The 26,672-nt window shown below is 51.3% G+C and overlaps 1 protein-coding gene across 1 annotated transcript; it reads right to left on the minus strand.

Annotated features, from left to right (window-relative positions):
• Nucleotides 1-654: 654 nt before the first annotated feature.
• Nucleotides 655-20,386, minus strand: ELK4 (ETS transcription factor ELK4). Its single transcript, XM_034069903.1, has 5 exons — nucleotides 20,256-20,386; nucleotides 12,839-13,054; nucleotides 10,471-11,394; nucleotides 9,281-9,397; nucleotides 655-8,649 (listed from the first exon to the last, which is right to left on the minus strand). Exons 2-5 carry the CDS (start codon nucleotides 13,043-13,045, stop codon nucleotides 8,551-8,553), a joined length of 1,347 nt encoding a protein of 448 aa, XP_033925794.1. The 5' UTR covers nucleotides 13,046-13,054; nucleotides 20,256-20,386; the 3' UTR covers nucleotides 655-8,550.
• Nucleotides 20,387-26,672: the final 6,286 nt, after the last annotated feature.

The raw sequence follows: 26,672 nt of genomic DNA on the forward strand, positions 1-26,672 counted from the left end.
GTGAGCATCAGGCCACTGCTGGAGATGAGGTGAATTCTGGGCTAAACTCATTGGCTGTTTTCAGGTCCCCTGCAGCCGCACAGCCCGGCTGCTGCAGTTCTGCTCTGGCACCAGCGGATGCCACTGTTACTCTCCTTGAGCTACCCAGGATGAAAAAGCAAAGCCCTTGTGCAGCAACCCCCCATAATCTGTCATTAATAGAGGAGCCCCTCCCACTATGACAGCATTCTCTCCATCCCTGTGCAGAGGAAGCGAGCATGGAACAATACAATGAGGGAGCTGATTTGGAAAGGAGCCTGCACAATTCCATGTATATCACACCAGAGACTGTCAGCTATTCAAAACCACCTCATGACGTCCTTGCAGCTTGGGAACATGCAGCTAAATGTCAGGGTCCCAATTCTTTATGGGAGGGGTGTATCCGACAGCTCCAATCTCCACCCTGAGAATGGAGCTACTCACACAGCAGTACCTGATTTGGTACCTGGTACTGTATATGGTCCTGGCTCCAGGCAGGTGGGCCACGGACCAGCTGTGCTGTGGAGAAGGGACAGGTTAACTCAGGGCCCTGCAGCACTGAGCCAGCAGCGCTGCAGCTGGGGCTCCGCGTTTCCTCTCTCTGGTGCCAAAAGGAAGAGGCCAAGAGAGCAGGAGCTTTGTTAAAAATATTTATTTAAAAAAATACAGTTGTTTTGCATGTCTGTTGCACATAACTATTAACATAGGATTGACTTGGATAATCTGCTACAATGCTTTTGGAAAGCCAGCCTGCATTATACAAAGCAAATCCCTCGGTCAGTTCTTACACAAAATAGTTTTCTTTAACTGTTCCCACCCCGCGTTTAAAAAAGGTTGCAATACAGTCAGGGGTTGGGGTTTTTTTCTTTCTTTTTTTCTTTTTTTGCACAAAAATCGAAGCAATAGAAAAGTCACCTGATTCCTCAGGACAGACCTTCGTGATGCTCGAGGAACAACAGCCAACGCGCTCCAACAGCAGCCCCTGCTAGTGGAAGGTGTCCTTGCAGTGCACTTCCTCCACAGTCACTTTGCACCTTAGAACTTTGCCCCCCAGAACGCATTTGAACCTGAAATGTGTCCCAATAACTGCAGAGGTCCTCTAAGCAAAGGGATCAGCCGTTGTTTTCCTATCTGCTATCGCCACGCTGAAGGTCTTCCTAATATGTTATCTCAGAAGGTTAAATAAAAGCAAATTTAGTAACACTGAACAATTACTGAAAACTTTGGCTATTTATGTACTTGCATTACATACCAGCATTTGTTTTAGAAACACAATGGCATTAAGATACTCTTCCTATAAGGTATTACTTTAAAAAGAAGTTAGACTGAGAAGCTATTCTCTCCCAGGTGAGTTCACCCAACTGCAACGCGAGCACCAAAGCGGTGCCAGATTGCAGCTGGCTCTAAAAGACTGGGTCTAGAAATAAAGTCTCCAGTGTAGGAAGTTAAGACACTCACTACAACTTAACGTGCTTTGTCTCTTGACTTGGTGCTATAGATATATATATATATAAAGATAAATGCAATTCTGGTCTGGAAAGAGCAACTGAAAGCGTTCACACTGCTGCTTTCAGTGTTATTTTTACCACTGATGGTTCTACTAAAATGACAGGAAAGCAAAGAGAATCCATTCCAGATTAAAGAGTGAGTTCACTGATGTGAATGTCTGCACAGCCTGCCCCAGGCAGAGCTGCTGTAGGATAAAACCACTGCAGACATCACTGCAAAGGACCCAGGGTCACCTGAACATTCAATTGAGCAGTGAAACACTAAAGGCATCAGGAAGTCACTTTCCAAAGCAGATGTGCACTTTAAAGCCAAACAACACCTGCCCCACGTTACCGCAGCTGATTCGGTTGCTTTAAGTTCTCTCAAATGGAACTTCAAGCTTCCCTCCCCTGACTTCATCCGAGCCACAGCCGGGGTAAGTGAGACCAGTTCCAGCGAAGCCAATGGATCTGCTCTGATTTACAAGCTTCTGGCATGGGACTCACATCTGCCAGCAGCTGGCTCAAGGAGCTGCAGAATTCCCAAGACAAAGTCTCATGCTGGTTACGATCCCTATTCAGCGTCGTTTCAGTCCCAGATTAATTCCAGCTGCCATCATAGATGGTACAGGAGACAACCACTATATCCTTACGTGCACGTTGCTGGAACTTTCCCTTTTATTCATCTCTATTATAAAGAATATACTTCTCAGCTATAAAAATGGAGGGGGGGGGAGATAAGCATTAAATGTGCTACTGTACTTATCACAAACACTGTGACGTACATAAGGCCATCTGGTAACACTGCAACAGAATACAAACAAGGTTTTAAAAGGGAGGTTTAGAATACAACTCTCTTTTTAACTACACGGAATAATCTCAACCCTGTTCACAGAGCATGAAGGTTAGAACTAGCACATCATATATAGAAACCTCTGTGCAACTGAACAAGAGCAGAACAAAAAGTCAACACAAGTCTAGAAAGCCGTTTCAAAGCCTGAAGATTTAAGACATGCCAGCCCCCAATAAAACACAACACAGCTCAAGGAGCCGAGAGCAAGCCCAGGTATTTAACCCCCCCCAGCACACAGCACACACACGGAACCATGCAGAGCCCATCCTCAGAGCCTTCCTGTGCTCAAAACATAGAGAAAAAGGAAATAAACCCCCAAAAAGAATAAAAAACAGCTTCCAGTTATTAGTACAGCACCGCTGCATGTGCTGCCCGCAGCCAGAACCCGCTCCGGCCACAGCACTTCCCTTCTCCTCCCCTCTCCTGCCTGCGCTGCTCACAGCTCATCCACACCTCCACTAAAAGAGCCCTGATTCCCAAAGGTTCAGCATTATTCCTATAACTCCCTGCTCAAAGCCCACCTCTGAGACGAAAACCTCCTGCAATGCTTGGTCTCGACAGAGAAGCATGGGCTTGAAGTAAGAGAAGTCCAAACTTTCGTTCCATGACCATAAAACTATTCAAAGACACAGTTAAGACATTTATGAATGTCAAAGGTGCAGTGAAAAATAACCTTTGGCAACCAATTCATGCACACTGTGATATAATGGAATACTAGAAACTAAAAGGCCTCCCAATAGCTCAGCAGCGTGTGAGAAGTGGCACTGCAGAGCGCAGTGTCTGCTCTGGTGGATGGGGCAACATTATTTAATGTGTTATTTCCACGCATGCAAAGCCAGACTCTGTGAGAACACGCATCCTCTCAGGCAGTGAGCACGTGTGGCCACACTTATGTTCACAAGAGCTATTCCAGTCTCAGCTGAATCTACATCTACACACGAGTCTGCAGTTCTCAAAGCCTGGTTTTTAGCACACATCACAGAGCTCCACAGTCAAATCTTCCACTGCATCCTTTGGGAGGGGGTGAACAAAACTAAGCTCTAGTCAGCTGGACTTTGTTGTGTGGAATAATGGAGATGAAGTGGACATCTTGCTATCCTGAAAGGTAAGAATACTTCAGCACACTCATTCAAGAGACATCGTCGGGTCCTGCCCAGCTTCCTTACCTTGTTTTGCAAAGCATGGTTATGGTCAGCAAAGCTGCATCCTCCAGAAAGCATCAATGTTCTGTAGTGAACACACTCCTCCTTAATTGTGCTTGCTCTTTGTACACAGGCAAGGGTAACACAGTCCTCAGCTCAGGATCCCCAGGCACCCAAACCCAAAACTTAACCCTTCTGCTTTTGGTGGCACCAGGACGGTCAGGCCATGTGGACAGAGGGGCTGGTGATGCTAAACACAGGCTGCAGAAACCAGGCAGTGCTGCTGTGGCTCCTCTGTTACATCGTTGTGCCCTATAGCAGCCTATGGAGAAAAGAGCCAGTTTTCCTGTCAAAACTCCTGTCTGGAATCAGCTTTCACCCCTGGCCCCTGCACAGGCAGCACTACCAAGTGGAATGGTACATCCCCAGGTGTTGAGGCAGGAGGAACAGCCCTGAGGGACGGTGTAAAATGGTGTCACTGCCTTTTTATCTTTCCATCTTGCTCCAAGAGCAGCTGATCTGAGCAGATGAGCTGCAGCAGGGCACACACCAGCCACCACTCAGCCACCATAGCCAAAGGCTTCTGCATTAAGCAGATCTGCTTCATTCAGACTCAACAGCAGCCATTGCCCATCACTGTTTAATTAAATGCAAATGAAACCGTAAGCAGTCCTGTTTAGGCAAGGATACCAGAGCTCATGAAATCATCCCAAAGAGCTTCTAAGCTTCATGATTGCAATTGCAATGGATTTTCAACTTATCCGCTGAGTGTAAGAGCCCGTGGGGCTCAGGCCTTTGGCTTGCAATACCATGGTTCTGAAGCTCTCCATAGCCAGGACCTCAGCACCCAGAAGGTACGTGTGGCTCTGACACAGGAGAACAGGAATGGAACAGAACAACGTTGTGATGGAGACCAAAGCTCAGCCATCAAGTTTTAAAATACCTTTGACAATGTTCCTTAACTACGGATGTAGTTTGATTTCATAGCTGACAATACCAAGATAGCCTCTTGATAAACACTGAGATGTGTCTTGTAAACAAATATGCATTAAAAATGGAAGAGGTTGAATCGTATCGAAAACACGGGTACATACAAAACTGCTATAAACCAGTAGCAAAAGGTAACTAAAAGATGCATGAAGAAAGCATGGGGCAGGCAACAGATCAGATCCTCCAGCCCTGACCTCAGCACTAGACATGGATCAGAACTGGGCCTGTGCTCACCTGAGACACCGCATCAGGCTCCAGGCTGGCTCTTCCACTGCTCTCACCCTGCAGGAGATCCCACATGGAAGCTGAAGTCGTGAGGGAACCTGGCAGCACCGCAGCTCACTGTTTCTGTAAGCTGTGTGCAGGAAGACGGGTGCAGAAACAGCCTCCACTGCTGCAAGTGAACACTGAAACCCCAGGAGAGTCCATCAGCTGGGTATGTGAGGGCTGAGAACACAGCAGAGGGAGAAACCCTCCCAAACCCACCACTGAACAGCACAAGCCTTTCATATGACAACGCACGCTCCATTGCACCAGATGGGTACTGAAGCCTTAGGATGCTCTAAGTGAAAACAATGAATTCTCAAATTCAAGGAACTTTATCACTTCCTGACCTCTTGCAAAGCAACTTGGATGTGGCCAAAGCCAGTGCATGGGAGCCACATTCAGCATCTCTGCTGAAGACTGATCACTGAAACAAGCAGCTGAACTTAAGCTGTTAAGAGAACAAACCCAGACCTTCCCTCCATCACCCTCAGCACAAGGATCACATTCTCTGAAAGAGGTAAGACAGAATAAGAAGGGTTCTATAACCACGGGGTATTATTAACACCTTTCTGCTTCCCATGGATGGTTTCTGCCTGCAGCACGTGTTGCTGATGGCATCCTGACAGCTCAGCATCTCAAACAAAGCCTGACAGGGCTCACACACAGCAACAGCAACGCAAGCTTTCGAACCCTGCAGTACTATTATAGAGCAGCAATGACACATAAAGAGATTTCCAGAAGCAGGGCAGATGTTCAGTTCCAAGCTCATCCAGCCTAATTCTACCAGCACTGATGAATTCACTGATGCAAGTGTTACCAAGCACTCAGCAATACCACTTCAGCAACATGAGCTGTGATGAGATGCTTCTGTAAGGCTGCATGATGTTTTTAAACCAACACAGTGCTATACCCATACTACAGATAATCCATGATTACCAAGAGAGCCAGTATTAACCCCAACCTTCCCTAAATGGAAAACAAGTTGCAACGAGCTGCAAACTGCTCCTGAAGTGAGCTTGTGGAGTCCCAGCAATGCACAGAACCAAGCTCCAAGAAGTCACAGGAATGTGATCCCAAAAAGCTGACAATAATACAATTGTTAGTAAATGTGTGCTTAATGAGGCAGCATATATACAAGATAATATTATCTTAAGTGACCTGAAAGTTGTAATGGAGAAGAGGTGGCAAACGGCTCCTCTCCCACCTCCCCAGCCCTCTCTGTGTGCTTTCCCAACTGCCTCCTGAGATTATGATCCTGTCTTTTCCTAGGCGAGTGCTTAAGAAGCCAAAGCAATGCTCTTCTCAGTGCTATCTGTGAGGAAGCTGGGTGTTTCAGACTAAAACAACACATCCAGGCTGCATATTCATAGTCATTTCCTCTAGGATGGCATCCCCAGAGGTGAATGTGTGTCTCCAACCAGCTACACAGAGGGATCTTAGGAAGCTGTGAGGAGAAGAGCATGAAACCAGACCAAGCACAACGAACAAGCTACGTTAGCACTTGGCTCTCCTGCATACCTATGCTGAAAGTTTACACACAGTTAAGTGCATGTGTGCACATACACAACAAATAAACTTGGCTTTTCTCCATAGGGGACAAGGAAAGGGAAGCAATTAAATTGCAAGTCTTTAGTGCTCATTAATTCTGTTTTAAACTCTAATCCTAGTCTGCAACGTTGCTCACACTTGGTGGGCAATAAAATTGGCCAGCCTAAAACAACCATTAAAAGTGCTGCTATTTATACATAGCTATATATATATTTTCTAGAGCAGACTCACAAGGCATCATGCAAACCAGAGAACTCCCGGTGCCTGCTCTTGGTTAAGATCTGCAGCTTGCTTTCTGCATTCAAAACAAAAAAGGTCAATATTGCACATTGTCATCTGAAGAGCTGCTGGCACAGGAACCTCATCCTGCATCTGCTGATATCTAAACACGAAGCAGCATCATGCCTCTGACGCAACGCAACAGGAAGACAGTTCACCACGAGCTCACTCCCTGCTACCTCCACCTCCTCCCTCCCACCTCCCACGGGCAGGGGACTTTGGGGATGAACAATGCCCAAAAAGCAGCTCCCTCACCCCCCGTCTCGGGTGTTCTGTCGGGAACACACCAAGCGCTTTACAGGTTTCAATGCCAGAACACAGAAGATAACGTCACTGCAGTAAAGTCTTGGGTATTTAAAGTGAATTCAGAGCCTGCAAAAGTGGCAAAAGGAAAACTCTGGAAAGCTCGAGTTCACCACTTCTGCAGAAGATGGGTGCAATTTACACAGCGTGCGCTGTCAGCTCCTCTTGTGTAGAGGTACAATCCTCCTCTGCTCATCACCACTGTGAAGAGAGCCAAAGGAAAGAGATGGTCTCCATCTGGTTTCTAGCAGGTGTTTTACACAGAGGATCACCTTTTGTCACCAGCTCAGTGTGCACACACAGAGGTTGCTGCCTCATGTCAGATGCCCACAGCAGAAGGGCACGTCACCCCACACCAACAGAGCACAGCATCAGCCTGCGAGAGTAGAGCCTCTCTCCTTTGATTCCTCTTAAATACTCTCTTAAAAGGCCTCCTGAGGTGTAAAAATCTAACTACAGATTCCATTCCACCCATGTTTCATGCCTCTGGACACCAACCTTGGGTTAACCCATGCACACATGGCCATCAAGAAGAGCAGCCCAGGCACAGATCTCCTCGGAGGCGGACAGGCTGTGGTACCCTCTTGGCTGCACAGACTGAGCTGAACTTGTTCAGGCTCCAGTGCTTCCTCAAATGAAAAAAGCACCGGATCCAATGCAAAACCTGAAATAAGAGTGGGCAGAAGAGGAGCTTCTGCCCTCCAGCTTTGGGGCAAGAGCAGGAACGTCAACGCTCAGACATTACTGTTCTCACCCACTGCTGGGGCTGCTGAAACTCGAGCACCAGGCAGCAACCTCACAAATCCAGAGCCACCCTCAAACCTGCGTGTGGAATCCACCAGCCTGGTGCTGTTCCAGCAGGGCTCTCTAACAGGTCTCTGGCACAAGAAATGTTTGGACTTGAGCATTCAAACCTTCTGAGAACTGGAAGGATCTAATCCCACCACTCCTTCGGCTCCAGATCTTGCCTCCTCACCGAAGGGAGGGCAGGGAGAAGCATCCAGGAGCTTTCCAGCTCCCTTCCCTGAGGAGCTGGGCTGTGGGCACACAATGCCATTGGAAAACTGTCCGGATGTCAGTGACACAATCACTGGGTACTCCTTGAAAAGCTCTCCCTGCAGAAGGACAGGCTGTTTTTACAGCAGAAAAGACGCCGGCTGCTCTGTTGCTGCACAAGTTATCAGGCCCCAAGGCAAAGCTGAGCGCACACACCCCTTTCCCAAGCATTTCCTGGAATGCCAGCTTCGATCATGATTAGATTTCTTCTTGCCAAGCACAGGAAGCAGAAGAACAGAGGGTTTCTCCAAGAGTCCCAGAGAAAAGACTTCTCTGACACTGTTTGACTGCAGTCAGTGCAGACTCAGTTACTGCAACACCAACCAAAGCTCCCTTTAAGCATAGGGAAGTCTTCCAATCCGAGGAGGGAAGAGAAGTGACTGGAGCCGCAGCTCCTATTAAGGCGTTTGCATAAACATTCCCAACCTGGGTCTTCAAAAAAAGGGAATCTTGCAAAAAAGGCATTTGATTTGGGAATGGCAAAAACTATGATAACTGCTGATCACCTCTGGGGAATTACAAATTGCTCATTTAAAAAACATGGTTTCATGTTAAGTGTCCTGTTTTTCCCTTGCTTGCCAATCTGTCCTTCCCGTCAGTTCATGTGCTATGTCTTCTGGAGATCAGGGGAAAACGGGCCAGGGGTAGAGGGTCCATCCAGTCCAGAGAGAGTAAATGGGCCATGACTGTTCAGCACTGATGGGAACTAAAGAGACAAAACACAACTGTTAGGCAAGAGGCCATTTCCATTCACCATTCCTGTCCTATCTGTGCCTGTGGAGGCTCCCCGGGAAAGAAAAAGACACCTCAAAACACAAAGGAAAACACCTTTGGCTTCCCCCAAGCAATTCGCTGTGATGCCCCTGCATCAGAGTGCAGCAACCCAATGAGGATAACCTCTGCGCTGAGCACTGATGCCATCCTCAATAAGTGACTTTAACACGGGTTTTTCACATGGTCTGAATTGCTCCTCAGTTCATTCTCAGCTGTACATAAAATGTCCAATACATTTCCCCTCTACTCACGGTACATACAAAGCTACCTCCTTCTCCTCCAAAGAGATCACAGCCCAAAAGACCAATAGTTGAATTCTACCCTTTGCCTAAGCAGACTCAGGCAATGGATGTGGTTATTCCACCTCCAAAGCAAAAGGTGAAAGAGGACCATGAATAATTATAAGGATGTATTTTTTCCAAACAGAGGGGACTTTTTTACCTATCTATCGGGGACAGAAACCAGACCCATCACTGCCTGGGTCCTACAAGAGGTACTTGGGCTGGAGCCTGCAGGTCTCTGAGGAAGGTACCGCAAAGCACAGTGAGACTGCCTGAACTTACCTGGAAGAGGGTGTTAGCACCTTGCAACCTGGCAGGACTCAGAGGAGCAACAGGGCTCAGGGTGCTCCAGAAGTGAATGCTGGAGAGCAAGGGACTGGGGGTCAGCAAGATGGGAGTCTGCAAAACACAGGGAGAGAGCAGCTGTGGGAAGCGGCAGTGCCAGCAACACGGAGCCCACGTCAATCCAGAGCCACCATCCCGGCTCCTGCAGCTGCACAGGGCTGGCTCCAGGGCCCAGGAACTCCCATTCCCTCCTCCTCCCCACAAACCCCACAACAGCCACCCCCAGCCAGCTCTCCCTCCCCTTGCTGAGCAGTTGGCCCCCTTTTCCCAACAGCTGCCAAATCCTGCTGTAACCTACAGCAAATCGGCTCCTCCTGCAATGCAGCACCTGCAAGCGGCCATGGAAAACTCAGCCTGCGAATCCAGAGCAGGTCGTGGGCACCCACATGGTCTGGGTGGCACTGACAGTGTCCATCCAGCTTCCGAATACTCCGGATGCTCCAGATTCACCGGCCAAACACACCCAAGGATGCCAAAAGACCAACTCCCCTCCATGTTTTCCCTGCCTTCAGCCATTTCAGTTTGCACTCAGCAGTTTCCCTCCAACTCGAATGAAAGGAAAGAGATTCAACCCATCCAGACCCATTTAACAGCCCACTTGGATCTGGTTCTCCTCCGAATTTTCCATAAGGCATAAAAACTTTCCTTTCCCACACAAAGATAACAACTAAATTAAGCAGCTGCTGCAAAGTCACAATACTCTGGTCTGCAGTAACTGCCTCTTGAACCCAGGAAAAGCAAGCTGCTAAGCACACACCTCCGTGCTTCTCTATTTTTAAAGCAGTTTCAGAATCAGCCTGAAGGAAAATGGGAGGGTTGAGGGCTTTGGGAATAATTCAGGAGCACCCTGGCAAGATGCACAAAGGATCCTGCTGGTGCTGCTTTGGGTTTTGCCTCCACACGCCAACACCGCACAGACGTGCAGAGCTGACACACCACTTGGGCACACTCTGGGGGAGAAGCTAATCCCAAGTATGAACAAAATGGGAGTGCCAGACTGAGTTTCCAGACTCCAAACACAACCTATGGACTATGTGTTTTTCCACTTGCTTCCCTCTCCATTTTTGACGAGAACACAACCACTATTGTTCCTTTAAACACCAAAACCAGGAAGGGAATTGGGTTACCTGAGAGAAAAGTGCTGGAGTAAGAGAAGCCGTTGGGAGAGAAGGACTCAGAATCCCCAGCGGACTTGGATCGCTGCCTGTAATGACAAGAGTAGGAGCCAACTCCAGCCCCTTGGGTTTTTTGGATCTGGAGAGGTGATTGGCAAATTCCTTCTCCAGCACAGATGAATCCTGCTCTTTGGGCTCTGGGGATTGATGCTGAAGGCTCTGAGCCTGCTCCAGCTGCTGAGAAGCCACGGATTCGATGTCCGTGTCAATGTCCAGGTCAGGATTAGAGCTCAGGGGTGGCGATGGGGGCGTGGAAGGAACCTGCAGACTGGGGGACACCGAGGATATGGGTGGCGTTGGGGTGAAGCTGGTGGTTAGGTTTGGCAAAGGGGCTGGAGCTTCAGGGACAGGTAACTTGGGTAGGACGAGGGTCTCCAGGGTCTGGAGAGTGTCTTCTGTTGCCATGGGAAGGGAGGATACAGTTGAAGTGGCAGAAGCAGTGGAAGTGGCAGCGACCGTGGAAGTGGTGGAGACCAAGGGGACAGATGGAGGCTTTTTGGAGGGCATGGTCACAAACTTGATGACGGAGGGTGTTGTGTCCTGAGCTGGTTTCTTCTCGGTCAGTTTCTCAGCTGGATTCTCAATCTTGATGGACCTGAAGAGTTTGACGCTGGAAGAGTTGAGGGAGTTCAGAGTGAAGGAAGAGTACAAGCCGGAGTGGATGTAGTCATTGCGGCTGGAGGACTTAGCACAGGACTGAGCCTTCTCCTTCCCGCAGTTTTCCACATCCTTTGGAGCACTGCTGACTTCTGCAAAACCACTCATCTCGGGGTCTCCTTCTATCCGGCCCACGACAAGTGGATCCATGTTTAAAATCTCCGGATAAGAAACAAACTTGTACACAAACTTCTTCCCATTCACTTTCTTAATGATATTCTGTGGGTAAGAAGATATAAATATGCATTGAGACCTTCTCCAGATTAATTTTCTTCCTACAAACACTGCCTGAAATAGACAGAGGAACCCAGGAGTCTGTAATCTTCCATCAAAAACTGTTCCTTCTTTCTTTATTTAAAACCACCCTGCTTTCTTGCAAGGCAATTCTGCTCCTCAAGTGCATCTCCAGAGCTTGCCGAATAAAGACTCTAATAGGTGAGCTTAAGCTGACATTAAATAAACTAACAGCAGCCTTAAACCTTTTCATATGTTAAAGAAGCAAAAACCCATTCCCCCCAGCAAAGATCACTGCCCTGGGTCCAGTGAGTGCAATCTGACAGCAGAACCTGCAGAGTTAAAGCTATGGGGTTTGCAGAATGGAGAGCTAATGCTTCCCATCAACCCACCTTTATTCTTAATAAGATGATAATAAAGGAAAGTAGGTAGCTGAACTAGTCAGCAGAATGCAGGCAAACCAGCTATTTCAATACCACAAAAGAGCAGATGCCAAACTTGTTTTGCTCCCAAGTGAAACGCCACACACAACCTGGGTCTAAGAAGGCTCTTAATGTCTCGTACAATTATCATCACCCAGACCTCTCAGTACAAAGTCAGATTTGTGCTGCCCAGCAGTGAGCCCCACACAACAGCACCAAAGGGGCAGGTTCTTCAGAAGAGATCTTGTACCTCCTATATCCCCCCAGCAACAGCAGTGGGGTAAATGGCTCACTGCAAGCGAGGTACAGCTCCCAGGCTGTGGTTCTGGTTCAGCTTCCTGACACCACCTCAGCACTAAGTGAAAGGCTCTCCAAGTTATTAGAAGACATCAGCTCAGTAAGAGAAGGATCTCACTCTGCTGGACCAAAGCTGCTGACCACATCAGAGGTGCAGTTCTGAATACATGAAGCACCCTTGGGCTGCTTCACTGCAGACCCCTGATTTGATAACCCCTTCTCAGAGACACTTGCAGACAGATCTCAAGGTGGTTCCACGTTCACCATCTCATAGAACCAGAGTGGTTTGGGTTGGAAGGAACCTTAAAGCTCCTCCAGTTCCTGCCACAGGCAGCAACACCTTCCACTAAATCTCATTCTGCTGCTTAAAGTGGAGTGTTGAGGATTTTAACCCTTGCAAGGGCGTGTATTTTTGGAAAGGGGATTAGTATTCAAGGACAGATTTGTCTTAGCAATGACACAAATCAAAGAAGGTAACGTTCTGCACACAGCTGCCTGGAACCTTAGAACAACCACTGGGGAGGAAATGCAGCAAAGTGAAAACCAGAGGGGAAAAACCCCTCTAAAACTAAACTAACACACCTTAGTGAAGTCTAGGAGACAGAAGTAACACCCATCCCCTTGAAGGGACTGAAAAAGGAAACAAAGCCCATTAGGCAGAAGCTGGTAAGATGGATAAGGATTTGAGGTGGCTGTAAGGACTTTGTTACCTTCACATAATAGTATCTGAGAGCACGGCTGAGTTTATCATAGTTCATACTGGGCTTGTTCTTGCGGATTCCCCAGAGTCTGGCCACCTCCTCTGCCTGCAGCAGTTTGAACTCCCCGTCGTTGGAGGTCCAACAGATGATGTTCTTGTTCTGAGGCTCTTGGAGGAGCTGGAGGAGGAACTGCCACAGGGTGATAGCACTGTCCATAGCAGTAAGCTGGAAGGCAGATAAGAGGCAGCAGTTTAGGAGCAGTGCATTTTCTCAGCCTCCCTAGAAGGGGGTAATGGAGCAGAGATGTTATTTCCAAAGCCAGCAAGAGTAAAAATTATTAGTCACCAGTCGTGAAAGATGTTCCCTGCAGAACAGGGGCTGAGAGCCAACTGCTGTCGTCTCCTCCCACATGTCAGTACTTTTCACATGGGTTATATTTAGCCTCATTTAACTAAATCAGGTCACTTTGGGTAAGTTGCAATGAGTCACAAGCCAAAAAATAACTTTCAAAGTTGTTCCATGCTCACCCACTCCGAGCTGTCCCGAGACCAGCGCAGGTGCACCCAGGTGACACCCAACCAGCCCTCGACACCTCCTGCCCCTGCCTGCACCCACCTCGGTACCGCTACGAGAACAGAGGGGATCAAGGAATCACTTCATGGACATGAAGTGCAGAACAGCTCAGTTCTCCTTCAGTTCCCGTTCCTCCTGCCTCTTGGTGCACGGCCCTTTCAGTCAAGGCCCCATCTCCCTTTCAGATCTCCTTTCTTCTTTCCAACACATCATCCCTGTCTTTTCTAAGAGAGCAAACATGAAAGTAAAGACAATGATAACAAATGCTGCCTGTGCTTATCTCCTGACTCTTGTCATGTCTTTCCTCCACCAGCCATTTAGGCTGGGACATTCTAGGACCAGGCCCTTGACTCATGCACTTCCAGCACGGTTTTCCTGCACTGAAGCTGTCAATGTATCATCTCATCAAGGACGGACAAGGCAGCAGAGATGACTTCTCTCCTTGACCATATCTGACCACATGAATCTGTATTTCCACAGCTGCTTCCAAGCAGAACACTAATGATCCTGTCTGCACAAGGGAAGTACAAGACACACTATGAATTAAAACAGATTAAATTATATTAATGAAGTATCCCATATGGATTCTCCTATTCCACAACAGAACAGCTTCTATTAATGCAGCTTAGATGTCTTCCAATGAGCTACAAACAAAGCAAATCACTCTGCAATACCAACCATCATGAGGAATTACACTAAAAGTGCTTGGATATGTGTAACTATGAGGGGCTTTTTGCCCACACAGAGGCAAACTCAACACAGGCAAACCTAGAGAGCACTGGGGTGATCTAAAGCCCGAGCCACCAAACACCATCCACGGGCAGAAGCTCCAAATCAGAGGCATCAAGTCCAGCTTCAGCCAGCAGGACCCACACTAGTATTGCTTGAGGTCCATACATACACATGGGCAAGTAAGATTTGGTCGGGGCTGCCAGTTCATCTTCATTACCAAAGCCTTTTATTCCAATCTCATTAGTGCCCAGCACTTATCCAGCCCTATATAAGGAAGAGAACGGTCTGCAAGTCAGAGCTTCAGAATTCACTCAGCCCTGTAACAGGATTACTGCTGACAGTTTACACAGGCCTGCACATTCTTATTTAAATAAGGTGCCCCAGGGCAGGTACTTTTTTGGGCCCAGCCCATTGCATTTAACCTATTTTTATGACTCCCTGCCTAATGGCAGCTTACCTGGCTACACAGGGCTGCTCCATTGATCAAGGCAGCTAACTTGCTCAATTACAAGGAACAATCTCCAAGCAGGACACCCACACCACCCCTCTACGCTGGCCTAAGGTGCTTCCCTTGGTAATTACTATCTGCACACAACTCCATGCTTGCCCAAAGTAATTGCTCAGTACTCTAAGAAAATCCCAGCTGCTCAATGCAGCGCTTTGAGACTCTTCCCCCTGTGGCAGCTGAACCGTAGGGGAACTGCAGGCAACCACATGAAAACCCTTCCAGGACTTCTCCTCCAGCTTGGATGTGGATGTGCCAACACCACCTTGTCTCTGCCTGCTGGCAGCGCAGAGGCCGTGCACGCTGCGGAGCATCATTATCCTGTCAGGATGATGCACACGCACAGGGCCTCGCTGCTGCCATCCTGCCGAGCTGTCAATACCACTGATAGGTGTTAACAGAGAAAGAGCAGGGAAATGAAGTTGAGTGATTATTCCCACGCTCCGTTTAGCTACAGCACTCTCAAAGCCCAGCAGCAGCACTGCACCAAGCAGCGCTGCCTGATGCAACGGGAGGCAATCACGGCGCAATTGGATCAGCAGCAGAATTTGAGTGGCAAAAGCTTTTTTCTCCCTCCTCCTCTCTTAAAATCCATGCGGATTTCATCTCAGGATTTAACCCCGTTATTTTATCAGCCTGCTTCCCATTAGGAAGAAGCACTTTGCCACTAACTCAGTGCTCACCAGCCTCTGCCAGGTGCCAATGCAGAGTACACACGGAGTGATCAAAGTGATGGAAAAACCCCACCTTTCCCAGTGAAGAGCTCTGTTGTTCAGAGGAGCCATTACCAAAACAAGAGGTCAGGCTGCCTAAATCCCAACTATTGCAGCTTTCCAGCTGGAAGGATCCTTCTCCCAGGAGTAGCCAGAGACTGTACTGGAGTGCTGGGTGAATCAAGTTACCAGTGACGTTTGACATTTACAGGCTTGAGGATGTCATGATCCTGCACATCACTTGGAGGATACAGAGCACATCCTCGGCATCTTCTCTTTTTAAAAGTCTTATGACACGTTAACAGGGTGGGAAAGGCAGAAAGCACTTTGGAATTGCTAATGGATAGGTTACCCTATGAAAGAACAAATGTTTCTCTATTACATACTTGTGAACAATGGAGAGATACCGCAGTGCAACTGGGAGAATAGCTTTTCTGAAGCTTATATACAAAGGGAAGACCAGAAAAGAACTCTTCAAGTTGGCCAAAGCAATGGAAACACAGGTGGAACTTGTCACTTCAGAGCCCAGGAGCGCACTGTAACTGGGGAAGAATCTGTACATGGGAGACAACGTGCTATGAATCAAGACACTTCATTTAACTTTAATAAAAAGCTGCTTTGATTTCGCCAGAGAACACATGAAAGAACTGTTGCTTCTTCAGGAAGAAGCACAATAAAAGCAAACATCACACAAGATGTAAAATTAAAGCCAGCAGAGGCAAGATGAGCACTTCTCTTTGTTTAAGAACATGGTAAAAAGGTTCCTCCTTCTTCAGCACCTGGGGCAGGAGGCGGCTGATGCCTTTCATGAGCTTTTACCTTGCAACCAGGGGACTGAGCAGCAGTGGAAGCTCCCTGTGCTACCCATGGTCTGCAGGACATCCTCAGCTGCCCTGGCATGGTGGGATCTGCTGTTACAGACATCACAGCCATTTCCAGGGCCATGGACTCAAAAGCATCAGAATTCAGAAGATTCTCTTGTCCTTTCCATTCACAAACACACCTCTGCAGTGAGGGGTTTGGTGCTATGGACCCATCAGCTGGCGACACTACAGAGATCAGGGTGAGGACAGGACACAGCAGAGATGTTACTTCTCTCGCCATCAGTAAAAAGCATTTCAGCTCCTTTCAGAACAACATCTCCACTTATGAGAGGGCATCAATCTCCCAACACAGTCCCCACCAGCATAGAAAGCCCAGCAGTTTAGTTGCTTTGCCTTCAAACCGAACACACCAATGACTACAAGCACACTGCTTCTAACTGCCTTTTTCTGCTGAAGGTTATTTTCCTTCTAAGAGTCCACGGAGAAAGGTCTCAGTTGAGAAGACCATGAGGGAATCAGGCAGAGAGGCAACAACAGCCCTTCCAACCCTGCACCAGCTGAGTACAAGGCAAAAATAGTTGCTCGAGGCAGAGGGCAGTTACACTTTGTAATGAGGATGCTAAAATAGAGCACTATTATTGTCTTGAGAGCTTCTCTGACGCCTACAGATGACCCTTCAAGTATACTGAGGAGCTGACAGAATGTGGCTGCAGCATTCCCAATCCGAGCACTGCAAACTTGGCTGCTGCAGCTTCAGCTGCGGTGGCTAGAGCTGGGGTTGAGGCCTGGACTTCACAAAGCTGGGAGCTTCCAGAAAGCATCCGAGATACGGATCTTTTCCGGTGACTTCTCATCATTACCTGTGCCACAACGGCCCCACGCAGTGCAGCTGATTCCAGAGCCTCCAGGCTTTGCATCCCGTGCGGAAGGAGTGCGCAATCCGGGGTGGCACAACAGGAATGCTTTAGGAAGTGGTGTATGGGAATCTCTGTGGCCAGCAGCTACATCACTGCCGCAAACAGAGACAAGGGCTCACCCCTTGGTGCTCAGAGAGGAGAGGGGCACCTTGAGATGCTGAGCAGGACAAGGGACCTGCCCTAACCCCCCTCTTCAAGCTCTTCTGGCAGTTTCCTGCGCTTGGCCTCAGCACCACGCACAGCTCGAGCCATCTCCCACCTCAGCTTGCTCCCGCAGCCTCTGAACAAGCATCTGCAGCCTGATGACTTCTGCAGCTGGACTGAAGGAAGCAGTGAGGTCCAGAGCCCTGTCAGAGCCCCCACAGAAACAAAGGATGGGGCAAAGGGAAGAAGGGATGTCACAGCAAGGGCAAAGTCAGTGCTACCACCTATTCAAATGGCATGGTTACAGCTGCCTGGGTACCCAACGCAGAAGTGACATCTCAAAGGGTGACTCTGGAAGCAGCAAAGAGCAGAGACAGATACAGAGGGTGACAGAGAAACCTCCAATCAGAAACACTCTGTTAACAGGGGCAAAAAAGGCAAGCAAAGAGGCAGCCACAGTACCACTGAGATGGTCTTGGGGACTGCGCACTGAGTGCAATGCAGGAGGTGAGCAACAGCACTCAGGCACTCCCCTCGTGTGCAGCAAAGCTGAACTGAGCACACTTCACTGCACTGCTCCATGCCTTTCCCTGGTTTCGGATGGCCATGGTGTGTGAGCAGGAGGAATTCATCTACAACAGCTCTTGCTGCATTGTGCAATGTTCCTGCAGACACAGGGCCTTGAGAGCTGCTCCAGGGAACAAACAATGAGGTAGCGTTGGTTGAAAGAGATTTGTGGAGGTCACGGGCCCGGCTCCTTGTTCAAACCAGCGTTAATGCCAAGGTTGGATCAAGTCTTTGCCCAGCACTGCCTGAACCAAGGGCTCAGAGGTGAAACATGGCTGGTAAAGGGTCCACAAGGCACAGCTTCCATCCGAACCCAGCCTCTGCAGGCTGGGAGTAGCTATGGACAGACTCTGACCTGGTAGGAAGCATGTGAGGGTGCTCAGTCCTCTTCCAGCACACACAGGGCACTGCAGGAGTAATTTTACTATCACCATGTCCTGTTTTCTTAGGTCACCTCCTCAAGACAGGTGAATCACCAGGCAGAAGCCTGCTGTCTGTGTGTAATAAAGGTCTATTTATAAGGAATCAGAAGTCAAGATGCAGGCATCTACCTCGGCACCACCATCATCAAAACACTCCAGACCCCGGCAGCTTCCCAAGGAGCAAACAACTTCAACCTGCTCCAATGCACACTGAAACCAGGCAAGAACAAGGGAAAACCACCCTAAACTCCATTGAATTCCTGTCTTCCCCTTGGCTCAGGCACTCACTGAGCCGCTGCTTCCAAAGCAGCCAGGAAAATCAGCTTGTTCTGAAGGAGAAGCCGTGGTTACGGAGGCAGGAAACTCGGTGGAAGGAAATGCTGGAGGATGTCCTGGTGATAAGAGCAGCTCCAGAGCTTTCACTGCCCAATCCTGCTCCAAGCCTGACGGTTCTATTTGCTTACAACAAACACTGTTGTGAATCTGGGGTTCCTGGCTCACGAACTGAGTTACTCCACCTGAAACCAGGGCTGAGCAAACATTTGGCTTCCAGGAGGAAACTGTTTCAGCTTTTTACCTCCGGAGAAATAAGCGTTTCCTTTCCTTCAGAGGCATTTGCTGGTGCTCACCTCAGTGCCAGCCCACAGAGACAAGCCACAAAGGAGTGCAGTGCCCCAGGATTCCCACCATACTCATGGCTGAAGCCCCAGGTTAGCAGAAGCAGACGAGCCAAACAGCTCTACTGCTCTGTGGACCTTGATACAGAGACAACGGTGCCAGCTCTGGTGTCCAATAGAGATTTGTCCAGCACATCCTGACCCTTAAAACCCTTTACCCTGTTTGACCTCCCAGCATGGTCCATGTACATCCCGCACTGCTACAACCATTCTGCTCCCTCATCCCTGGCTATGGACAGCTCAGTGCAGCCTCTTTGATGGACAGCAGACCTCATTCCCGCTTTCCGTACTTAGATGAAGCATCTCCCCTTTTCCACCTCTCCTTTTATAGGATGCCAGCCCAAAGAGCACAGAGGAAGCTTTAGGACAAAGAACGGGAATGTTAAACTTCGGAACATCTCTGCTCAGTTCTGCACCTGGCTCCTGGCACTAATGGGATGGTTTCTGTGTAAGCCATAAACCCACCGGTCTCTGCAGCAGCTCCTCACTAATGACGTTTGCTTCCTCCTCCTCTGCCACCACCACGGGCTGAGGGGCGAGTTTACCCACAGCAGCTTAAATCAGCTCCGAAAGGCACAAGGCTCTGCTGAAAGGCATCCTTGGGTAAGCGTGAGGGGCCGGGTGTCTGCATCCCGCTCCGGAGCGAAGCCCAAACAAAAGGGTCAGCGTTTGCCGTCGTTCCTAACTTTATTATGGAAAGGAAGCCTCGCTGACGATGGAAAAGGTTTCCTTTAATAATGTTTATCACAAACTCAGCCCCGTTGCCATGGCGATGGAACAACCATTCCCTCCAAACAGGCGCTAAGCCCCTAAAAATAAACAGGCCGGCGAAAGGCAGGAACACGCAGCAGCTCCTGCCGCAGGGATCGCGCCTCTTCCCGACAGGATGAGCACCAACAGGGATCCTGCACCCCCTCAACAGCGCGCTGGGCTCCGAACCCATCCCCGGCTGTCGGCACCAACGCGGCCCCCACTGCAGCAGCACCGCGGGGTGCCCGGGGCAGCGCAACAGGGGAATCCCGGGAAGTTCGGGCTCGGGAGCAATGGGAGGTGCGGGTGTGCGCGGAACGCGAGGGTAACGGCAGCGACCCCGCAGGCTTCCCCCGGGGAGCCGCGCACCGACGGGGGCAGCGCCCGCCCCTCGCACACGTTGGGGCACCCGAGCGGTAAAGAACAACAGGAGCGGGGCCGGGCATGAAAACAACAACCGGGCCCCTCCGGTCCCGAGCCCCGCGGCGCTGCCGCTCTGCAGAGCGGCTCCCGGCGCTGAACGTCCCCCCCCTCCCCCGCTCCCTTCGAGGCGCAGACCCCGGACCGGCCCCCCCCAGCCCTGCCCCGCGGCCCCCGCTCACCGAGGAGGAGCCCGGCCGGTCCCCGGGAGTGGCGGTGCCGTCGCGGCGGGCAGGTGCTGCAGCGGCTCCCGCAGCCGCCCGTCATGGCCGGGCCCCCCCGCGGCGGGCCGGGCCCCGGGCCCCCATCCCGGCCGGGCGGAGCGGGGCGAGCAGCGAGCGGCGGCGGAGCGTTACATGGCGGGGCGCGCAGCGCCCGTCCCTCCGCCGCGTCCCTCCGCGGCCGCCGTACCCCACACTTCCGCCCACGGCCCCCACGGGAGCCAATCCCCGCCTGCGCTGAAGGCGCCGGTGACCAATGGGGTGGCGCCGCTCCGCCCACGGCGCGCAGAGCATGCTGGGGGCTGTAGTCCCCCGGGGCCTAGCGCCCGCCCGCGGCCATGTGCCCTCGGCCCCGGCCCGCAGGGAGCCGGGCGCGTCCGGGGGCACCGGGAACGGGCCGTGGCTACAGCGAGGAAGGGGCTGTGGCCGCAGAACGGCCCCAGGGCTCCGGATGGAGCCATTCATTAAAACGGAATTCAGAATTCGGAAACTGAAAATTAAAAAGGAAAAATAAATGGAAAATACATTTAAAATAGTGAAAAAAAAGAATTAAAATAATTAAGAGCTAAGATACAACTTAAAAACATAATTAAAACCTAAATAACAGAAACATCCTGCAGAGCCCGCACATGCAGCAATGGGACCGCACCGGGACCCCGTTCACCTTCACTGTAGCAGCTGCTCCAAGCCCCTGTGTCCAACCTGGCCTTGAGCACTGCCAGGGATGGGGCAGCCACAGCTTCTCTGGGCACCCTGTGCCAGCGCCTCAGCACCCTCACAGGGAACAGCTTCTGCCTAAGAGCTCAGCTCAGTCTCCCCTCTCTTGGGCAGGTTCAAGCCATTCCCCTTGGCCTGTCCCTACAGGCCCTTGTCCCAAGCCCCTCTCCAGCTTTCCTGCAGCCCCTTTAGGCACTGGAGCTGCTCTCAGGTCTCCCCTTCAGGAGCCTTCTCTTGTCCAGGCTGCCCCAGCCCAGCTCTCTCAGCCTGGCTCCAGGGCAGAGGAGCAGCCAGTTCTGAGCCGTCTCCTGTACAAGCCCTCGCTCTCACACCAGTCCCCTCCATCACATCAGGAGCACTGAGGGAACTGAGGTGGCTTTGGAGCACAGAGGAGTCTCACAGGGTTCCCCCCAGGAGTGCTTAATGGAGGGGAAAGAAGTTTTTGACCATTCTTTACATATTTACAGATGTTATCTACCACATTTTCAGGTAAAATTCAGGTTCCATTTATCCTCACTGCCAGTTTTAAGGGAAAAACGTGTGAAAAGAATGGACAGAGCAGGGAAGAAAAGGGGACAAGAACAAGAAAACCCTCCACAAAAGCCCAGAGTCAGCTCCTCAGCTCCCACATTCATTAAAGCCCCTTCACAATGCTCCGTGTGCTGCTTTCCTCTCCTTTTTCCTGCACAAAGCATTGTATTTCCACAGTTCTCTCCAAGTTATCACAGCAGCTTCCCCTTGGGAATGCCCAGAGCAGGAAGCAGTGACCCAGGCACAGAGGAGGCCCCTTTTCCTATGGCTCTGAGCAGCAGCCTCCACACCTCGACCTGATCTTGTGCGCTGAGGATGCCTGAGCCCAGCCAATGGGTGAGCCACGCTCAGCAACACAGCCACAGCCTTCGGTCCAGCATCTCCCCCTTACCCCCTGCTCCTCCTCATCCTCACCTCCTGCTCCCTTTGAAGCCCAGGCTCCTCCACCAGATCAGAACAGGAGGACAACAAAGCCTCTTCCTGCAGCCCCAGTGGGAGGGCTGCCAGCACCTGCACGTGGTGCCTCCAACAGAGCCAAACCCGGCTCCTGGGGAAAGGCCAGCGCTGGGATGCTCACAGCTGGCTTGGGATGCTCGGTTTCTGCACTGTGGGGATGGACAGTGCCGAGGACCAGCACACGCTGTGCTACTGCCTTCCCCTTGGGCACCGAGCATCCTTCACTCACAAAGGGGAGAGTGACAGAGCTCCGAAAAGGAGCATTTCCCAAGACCCACGGCCACACAAAGGTGGTGTTTCAGCACCTAAGGGGGGCCTGGGCACGCTTTGCAGGGCGAACAACAGAGCTCCATTGCATCCCCATGACTCCAGCTTCTTCCCTGTCTTGGTTTCCCTTTACCAGCAGCAAAACCTCCCAGCACCCCCCAAACTTCCTAATTCCTGAGCATTCAGTTAGGAAACAACGCATGAATGAACCCAGAAGGAAGCCCACGATGCCATGGGAGAGGGCCAGCAGTGAGAGGTGCCACCTCCTGACACCCAAAGGGCTCCAGCTACAGCCATCAGAGCCAATGCATCAGAGCATCTTTAGAGGGAGAACACATTTCCTGCTGTACTCCGCTTCCCCGGCTGTGGGTTTGCAACCCAACGTGGGCTTGTTCCTATCTTCGGCAACATCACAAGGGGAGAAAAATATAGGACAGACAAAGGGCTGGAATCCAATGGAGCAGGCAGTGAGGCTGGGCTCAGGCGCAACAGCCCTGCTAAAAAAGCAGCTCCTGCAGAGGCATTTAAAGAGAAAGAGGCAGCGCAAAAAGGAGATCAAAACTGTTCCAGTGGGGATTTCGGGTGAATGAGACACCGGTGCCTGGACGTAGACTGGGAGCAAGGAGAAAGGGAAACAAACCTGCCCCTTGTGGGATGACACAGGACAAGCGGGTCAGGGAAGCGCAGAGAGGTCCAAACACAGAGCACAAGCCGAGGAGCAAAAGCCCTGGGAAGGATGCAGCAGCTGCCCAGGCCTTGCTCCATGGTGATGCTGCTTTAATCCAGAGGTCCCAAGGATGCTGCAGGATGCCCACAAGGCACAATGGGGACCTGCACTGGATGTCCCAGCACCCTGTCCAGCCAAATCTTAATAGTGTCCAACCGTGGGTAACCCACCTCTTCCCTGGGGAGGTGATTCCAGAGACTGATGTTCCCAGTTGGAATCTCCCCAGGGAGTAACTGGCACCCATCACCCCATATCTTTTCCATGGGACTCCTTGTAAAAAGGGAGTCTCCATTGGTTTTGTAGCCACCCTTTAGACACTGGAACATGGTAGGGTCTCCTTTGAGCCTTGTTTTCTCCAGTCCCAGCTCTCTCAGCCTTTCCTCACTCAGCTTCCCAGCCTTTGGATCATCTCTGTGGCCCTTCTTCAACCTGCCCACATCTATTGTTGTGGGAGAAGGAACCCAACTGAACCCAGCATTCCAGATAAGGCTGGGTACCTTCCAAAGGCTTCATTTCCACTGACTCACATGGACTTGGAGGTGGTTCCAGGTGCTTATGAAAGTTAAGCCCTAAAGCTGTGCACCAGGTCTCTGGCTATTACACAGCGTTGCCAAACTAGTTCCTACCATGGCATCTATGTGGTCCTTCCACTAAAAGCACCGTTCCTATTGTCCAATTCCCACATCCCAAATAGAATTCCTAAGCACAGCTCCTCAAATGCACTCTGGTCCAGCCCAAAGTGTGTGGTAACAACAGGGGAAGGCAGGAGCCATCCTCCCCATTGAGATGAACCCCATGCCAGAGGCTGCCCGCACCAGGGTCTGCAGCAGCAGAGGTGAGGAGCAGACTGCAGCACGTGCTGCTCTCCCTGCATGTGGGAAGGAACTGGTGTCATCCCAGCAAAAAGCCAACACTTCCAAAAGCAAACGTGGATCTGTGGATGTGGAATCGCATCCCTGATCCCCCTGCCCCGTGCTTCCCAAGCCAAGAAAAGCCTTTCTCTGGGTGGATTTTCCCAGGGAAGGATCAGCCCTTTCCAGTTCCTGGATCAAACAACAGGAGATGGCTCAGGCAGAGCAGATACCCCCTCCTCTTCCACAGGCTCCAGGCGTGGATTCACCACCCCATCAGCAGGGAACCTGCCCCCAGCAAGGCATCAGAAAGCAAAGTGTTACCTGTAATGGAGAGCAGCTCCCAGGAAAGGGACATCCCTGCAAAAGAGCCAGGCCCCAGCCCACACTGAAAACAAGCATCCAGCCTGGGAAAGATGCTCCACAGGGCAAGGGATGAGCAGCAGCCACTCACCCATTGCCTTATTCCTGCATGGGGATGCTTTGTCCTTCTCCAGCCTCTTGGTGAGTGGACTCATGCCTGCTCGGAGGCTGGTTCTGAGCGGGGAGACACCAGCAGGGCCAGGGCAGGTGACTCCAGCACCTGGTTTAATTGAGCTCCTCCACTCATTAAGCTTCACTGAGCCCTTAACCCCTCTGTCCCCAGGTTGCTCCCCACGTGTGAGCTCTGGCAGCCCAAGGCCGTGATCTACCCCACTTCTTTGCAAGGAAAACATTGGATATGTGCTCCGGAAGAGCTCGAACCCATCCCAGGACACCACTGAGGGGCTCTCATCCCTTTTGCTCCCAGCTTCAGGAAGTGCTGCTGAGCCAGCAGAGGGTTAACACCTCCCCACAGGGCTGCAAAGCTTCCCACCTGCATCCCTTCACCACCTCTGGCTCCTCAGGGCTGCCTGTGGCTGGGGAGCACCCAACTGACCCCATGATTCTGTGATCTTACAGATGTGCTTCCAAAAGGGCCCTAAACCAGGCCCTGGTTTGCACTGGTCTTACCTGCTCTGTGAGGCATGAGCTGCCCATGGGCTGCAGCTTGGGAATGCCACTGCTGTCACCGAGGATGGGGGGCTCCGCACCACACACAGCTCCATCCCCAGCCCCGGCTGCACATGGAGAAGCTCTGCCTGGGTTTCTCTTTGTGCTCTCCCACAACTCCTCTGCTTGCCCTGCATTGCTTAAGCAGCACTGCTTAGCAACCTGACAGTGTGAGGCAACCGGTCCCTCCCATTCCCACTCCTCCAAGTGGGATCCACGGGAGGCACGAGGTGCCACTCACTCACTGGCACCCTCTGAGATGCAGCCAGGGTTATGGCCCCGCAGCTCGGTGGTGTGATGTGTTTTTGTCTGTGGGGAGGCACAAGTCCCCATCCCAACACCATGGATCTCATCCGTACTTCCACAACCAACGCTTCTGCTCCGGAACAGCATCCTCACTGGAGCAAAGGAGAGGCAATTACAGAGCCTTTTAAGCCGCTCACCCCAAGTCCCCAGAGGGAAGCAGGTGAGGCTCTGATGTGCACTGCACAAGAGATACACATCTGGGTGTTTGATTTCAGAACCATCCCTCCCCTCCCTTTGTGGTTTCTTTAACAGGAATGGCAAAACAAACGTGGGGAGCTGCAGGGCACCAGCATTCCCAGCACGGATCCACCCCGGCACAGCCTCAGCAGATGGAGAACAGCGAAGCACTAAGGATGAGGCAGAGCTCTTCTTGCTCCACAGCTTGGAAACACGGCACCTCCCTGCTTGCCTTGGGCTGAGAGCAGAGGGAGGCAGGATGAGGCAGGCCCAGGGCGAGCAGGGAGGCTGGGGAGGAGCTGGGAGCAGGGGAGAGGAGCAAAGGGAAGCCCGAGATGGGCCTGGGTCCATGCTGCAAAGGGAGGGCACAGAGCACATCCCAGGCAGGCAAGAACCCACCCCAAGAAAAGGCAACCCCAGAGAGGCTTTGGCTCTTTGCTGGACAAACCTGCCCTGCGCAGGGGCTCGTTTCCCTCTCCCCATTTGGGTACCACCCAACACTAAAGCCAGCTCAAGGGCAGCTTCAGACGAGCGCATGAGGTCCTGCTCTGGGATAACACTGGGATAACAGCAGGGAGGCACAGCTGGAAAGAGCCTGCAGGTGCCAAGCACCAGCCTGAGGCCGCCAGCAGAGCAGTGCTGGTGCTGTTGCTCAAACATCGTGTGGGGACTGCTCTCCCCTGCAGGATGCCAATGGGCTGCAAGGAGCTGGATTCCCCTCAGCAGCAAACTTCTCTGGGGAGATTATGACGGTCAAAATACACAATTAAACACTTCAGCCCTCTTCCACCTATGCCACAGGGCAGCTATTGCTGCTATGGCACATGTGGCTTACAACTAGGAGTAAACTGAGATCCAATCCAAGAGGGGGTGCTGGCTTTGTCACAGTGCAACCCTGGTGCAGAGCTGTCACAGCTGGATTGAAGCTACTTTGGGAACAGGACAGCTTGGAGCCAGCCTGCCTGGGGCCATGGCGAGGGCTCAGCAGAGACCACACTGTGGTTACAGTGGCTACTGGTGCCTCAACAAGTGGGTTTAGAGCAGCCCAGGCAGTCACACCTCCAGAGAGCATCGCACACAGAGCGTGTGGGGTCAGCTCACAGGGCCCTCAAGGACACAAACACCAGGTTTCCAAGCCCAGCATCCCCTGTGTGGTCTCCAGAAGGTGACTGGTCCCACACATGGAACCCCCAGGCGCTGCTGTGGCTCACAGGGATGCGAGCGGTGCCTGAGCACCCACAGACCACCCTTGCCCTTCCAGATGCAGTGTGGAGGCCGCATCCTGCTCCTCCAGCACCTGAACCACCCCAGGGG

This window comes from Melopsittacus undulatus, chromosome 16, assembly GCF_012275295.1.
Source record: "Melopsittacus undulatus isolate bMelUnd1 chromosome 16, bMelUnd1.mat.Z, whole genome shotgun sequence".
Taxonomy (NCBI): domain Eukaryota; kingdom Metazoa; phylum Chordata; class Aves; order Psittaciformes; family Psittaculidae; genus Melopsittacus; species Melopsittacus undulatus.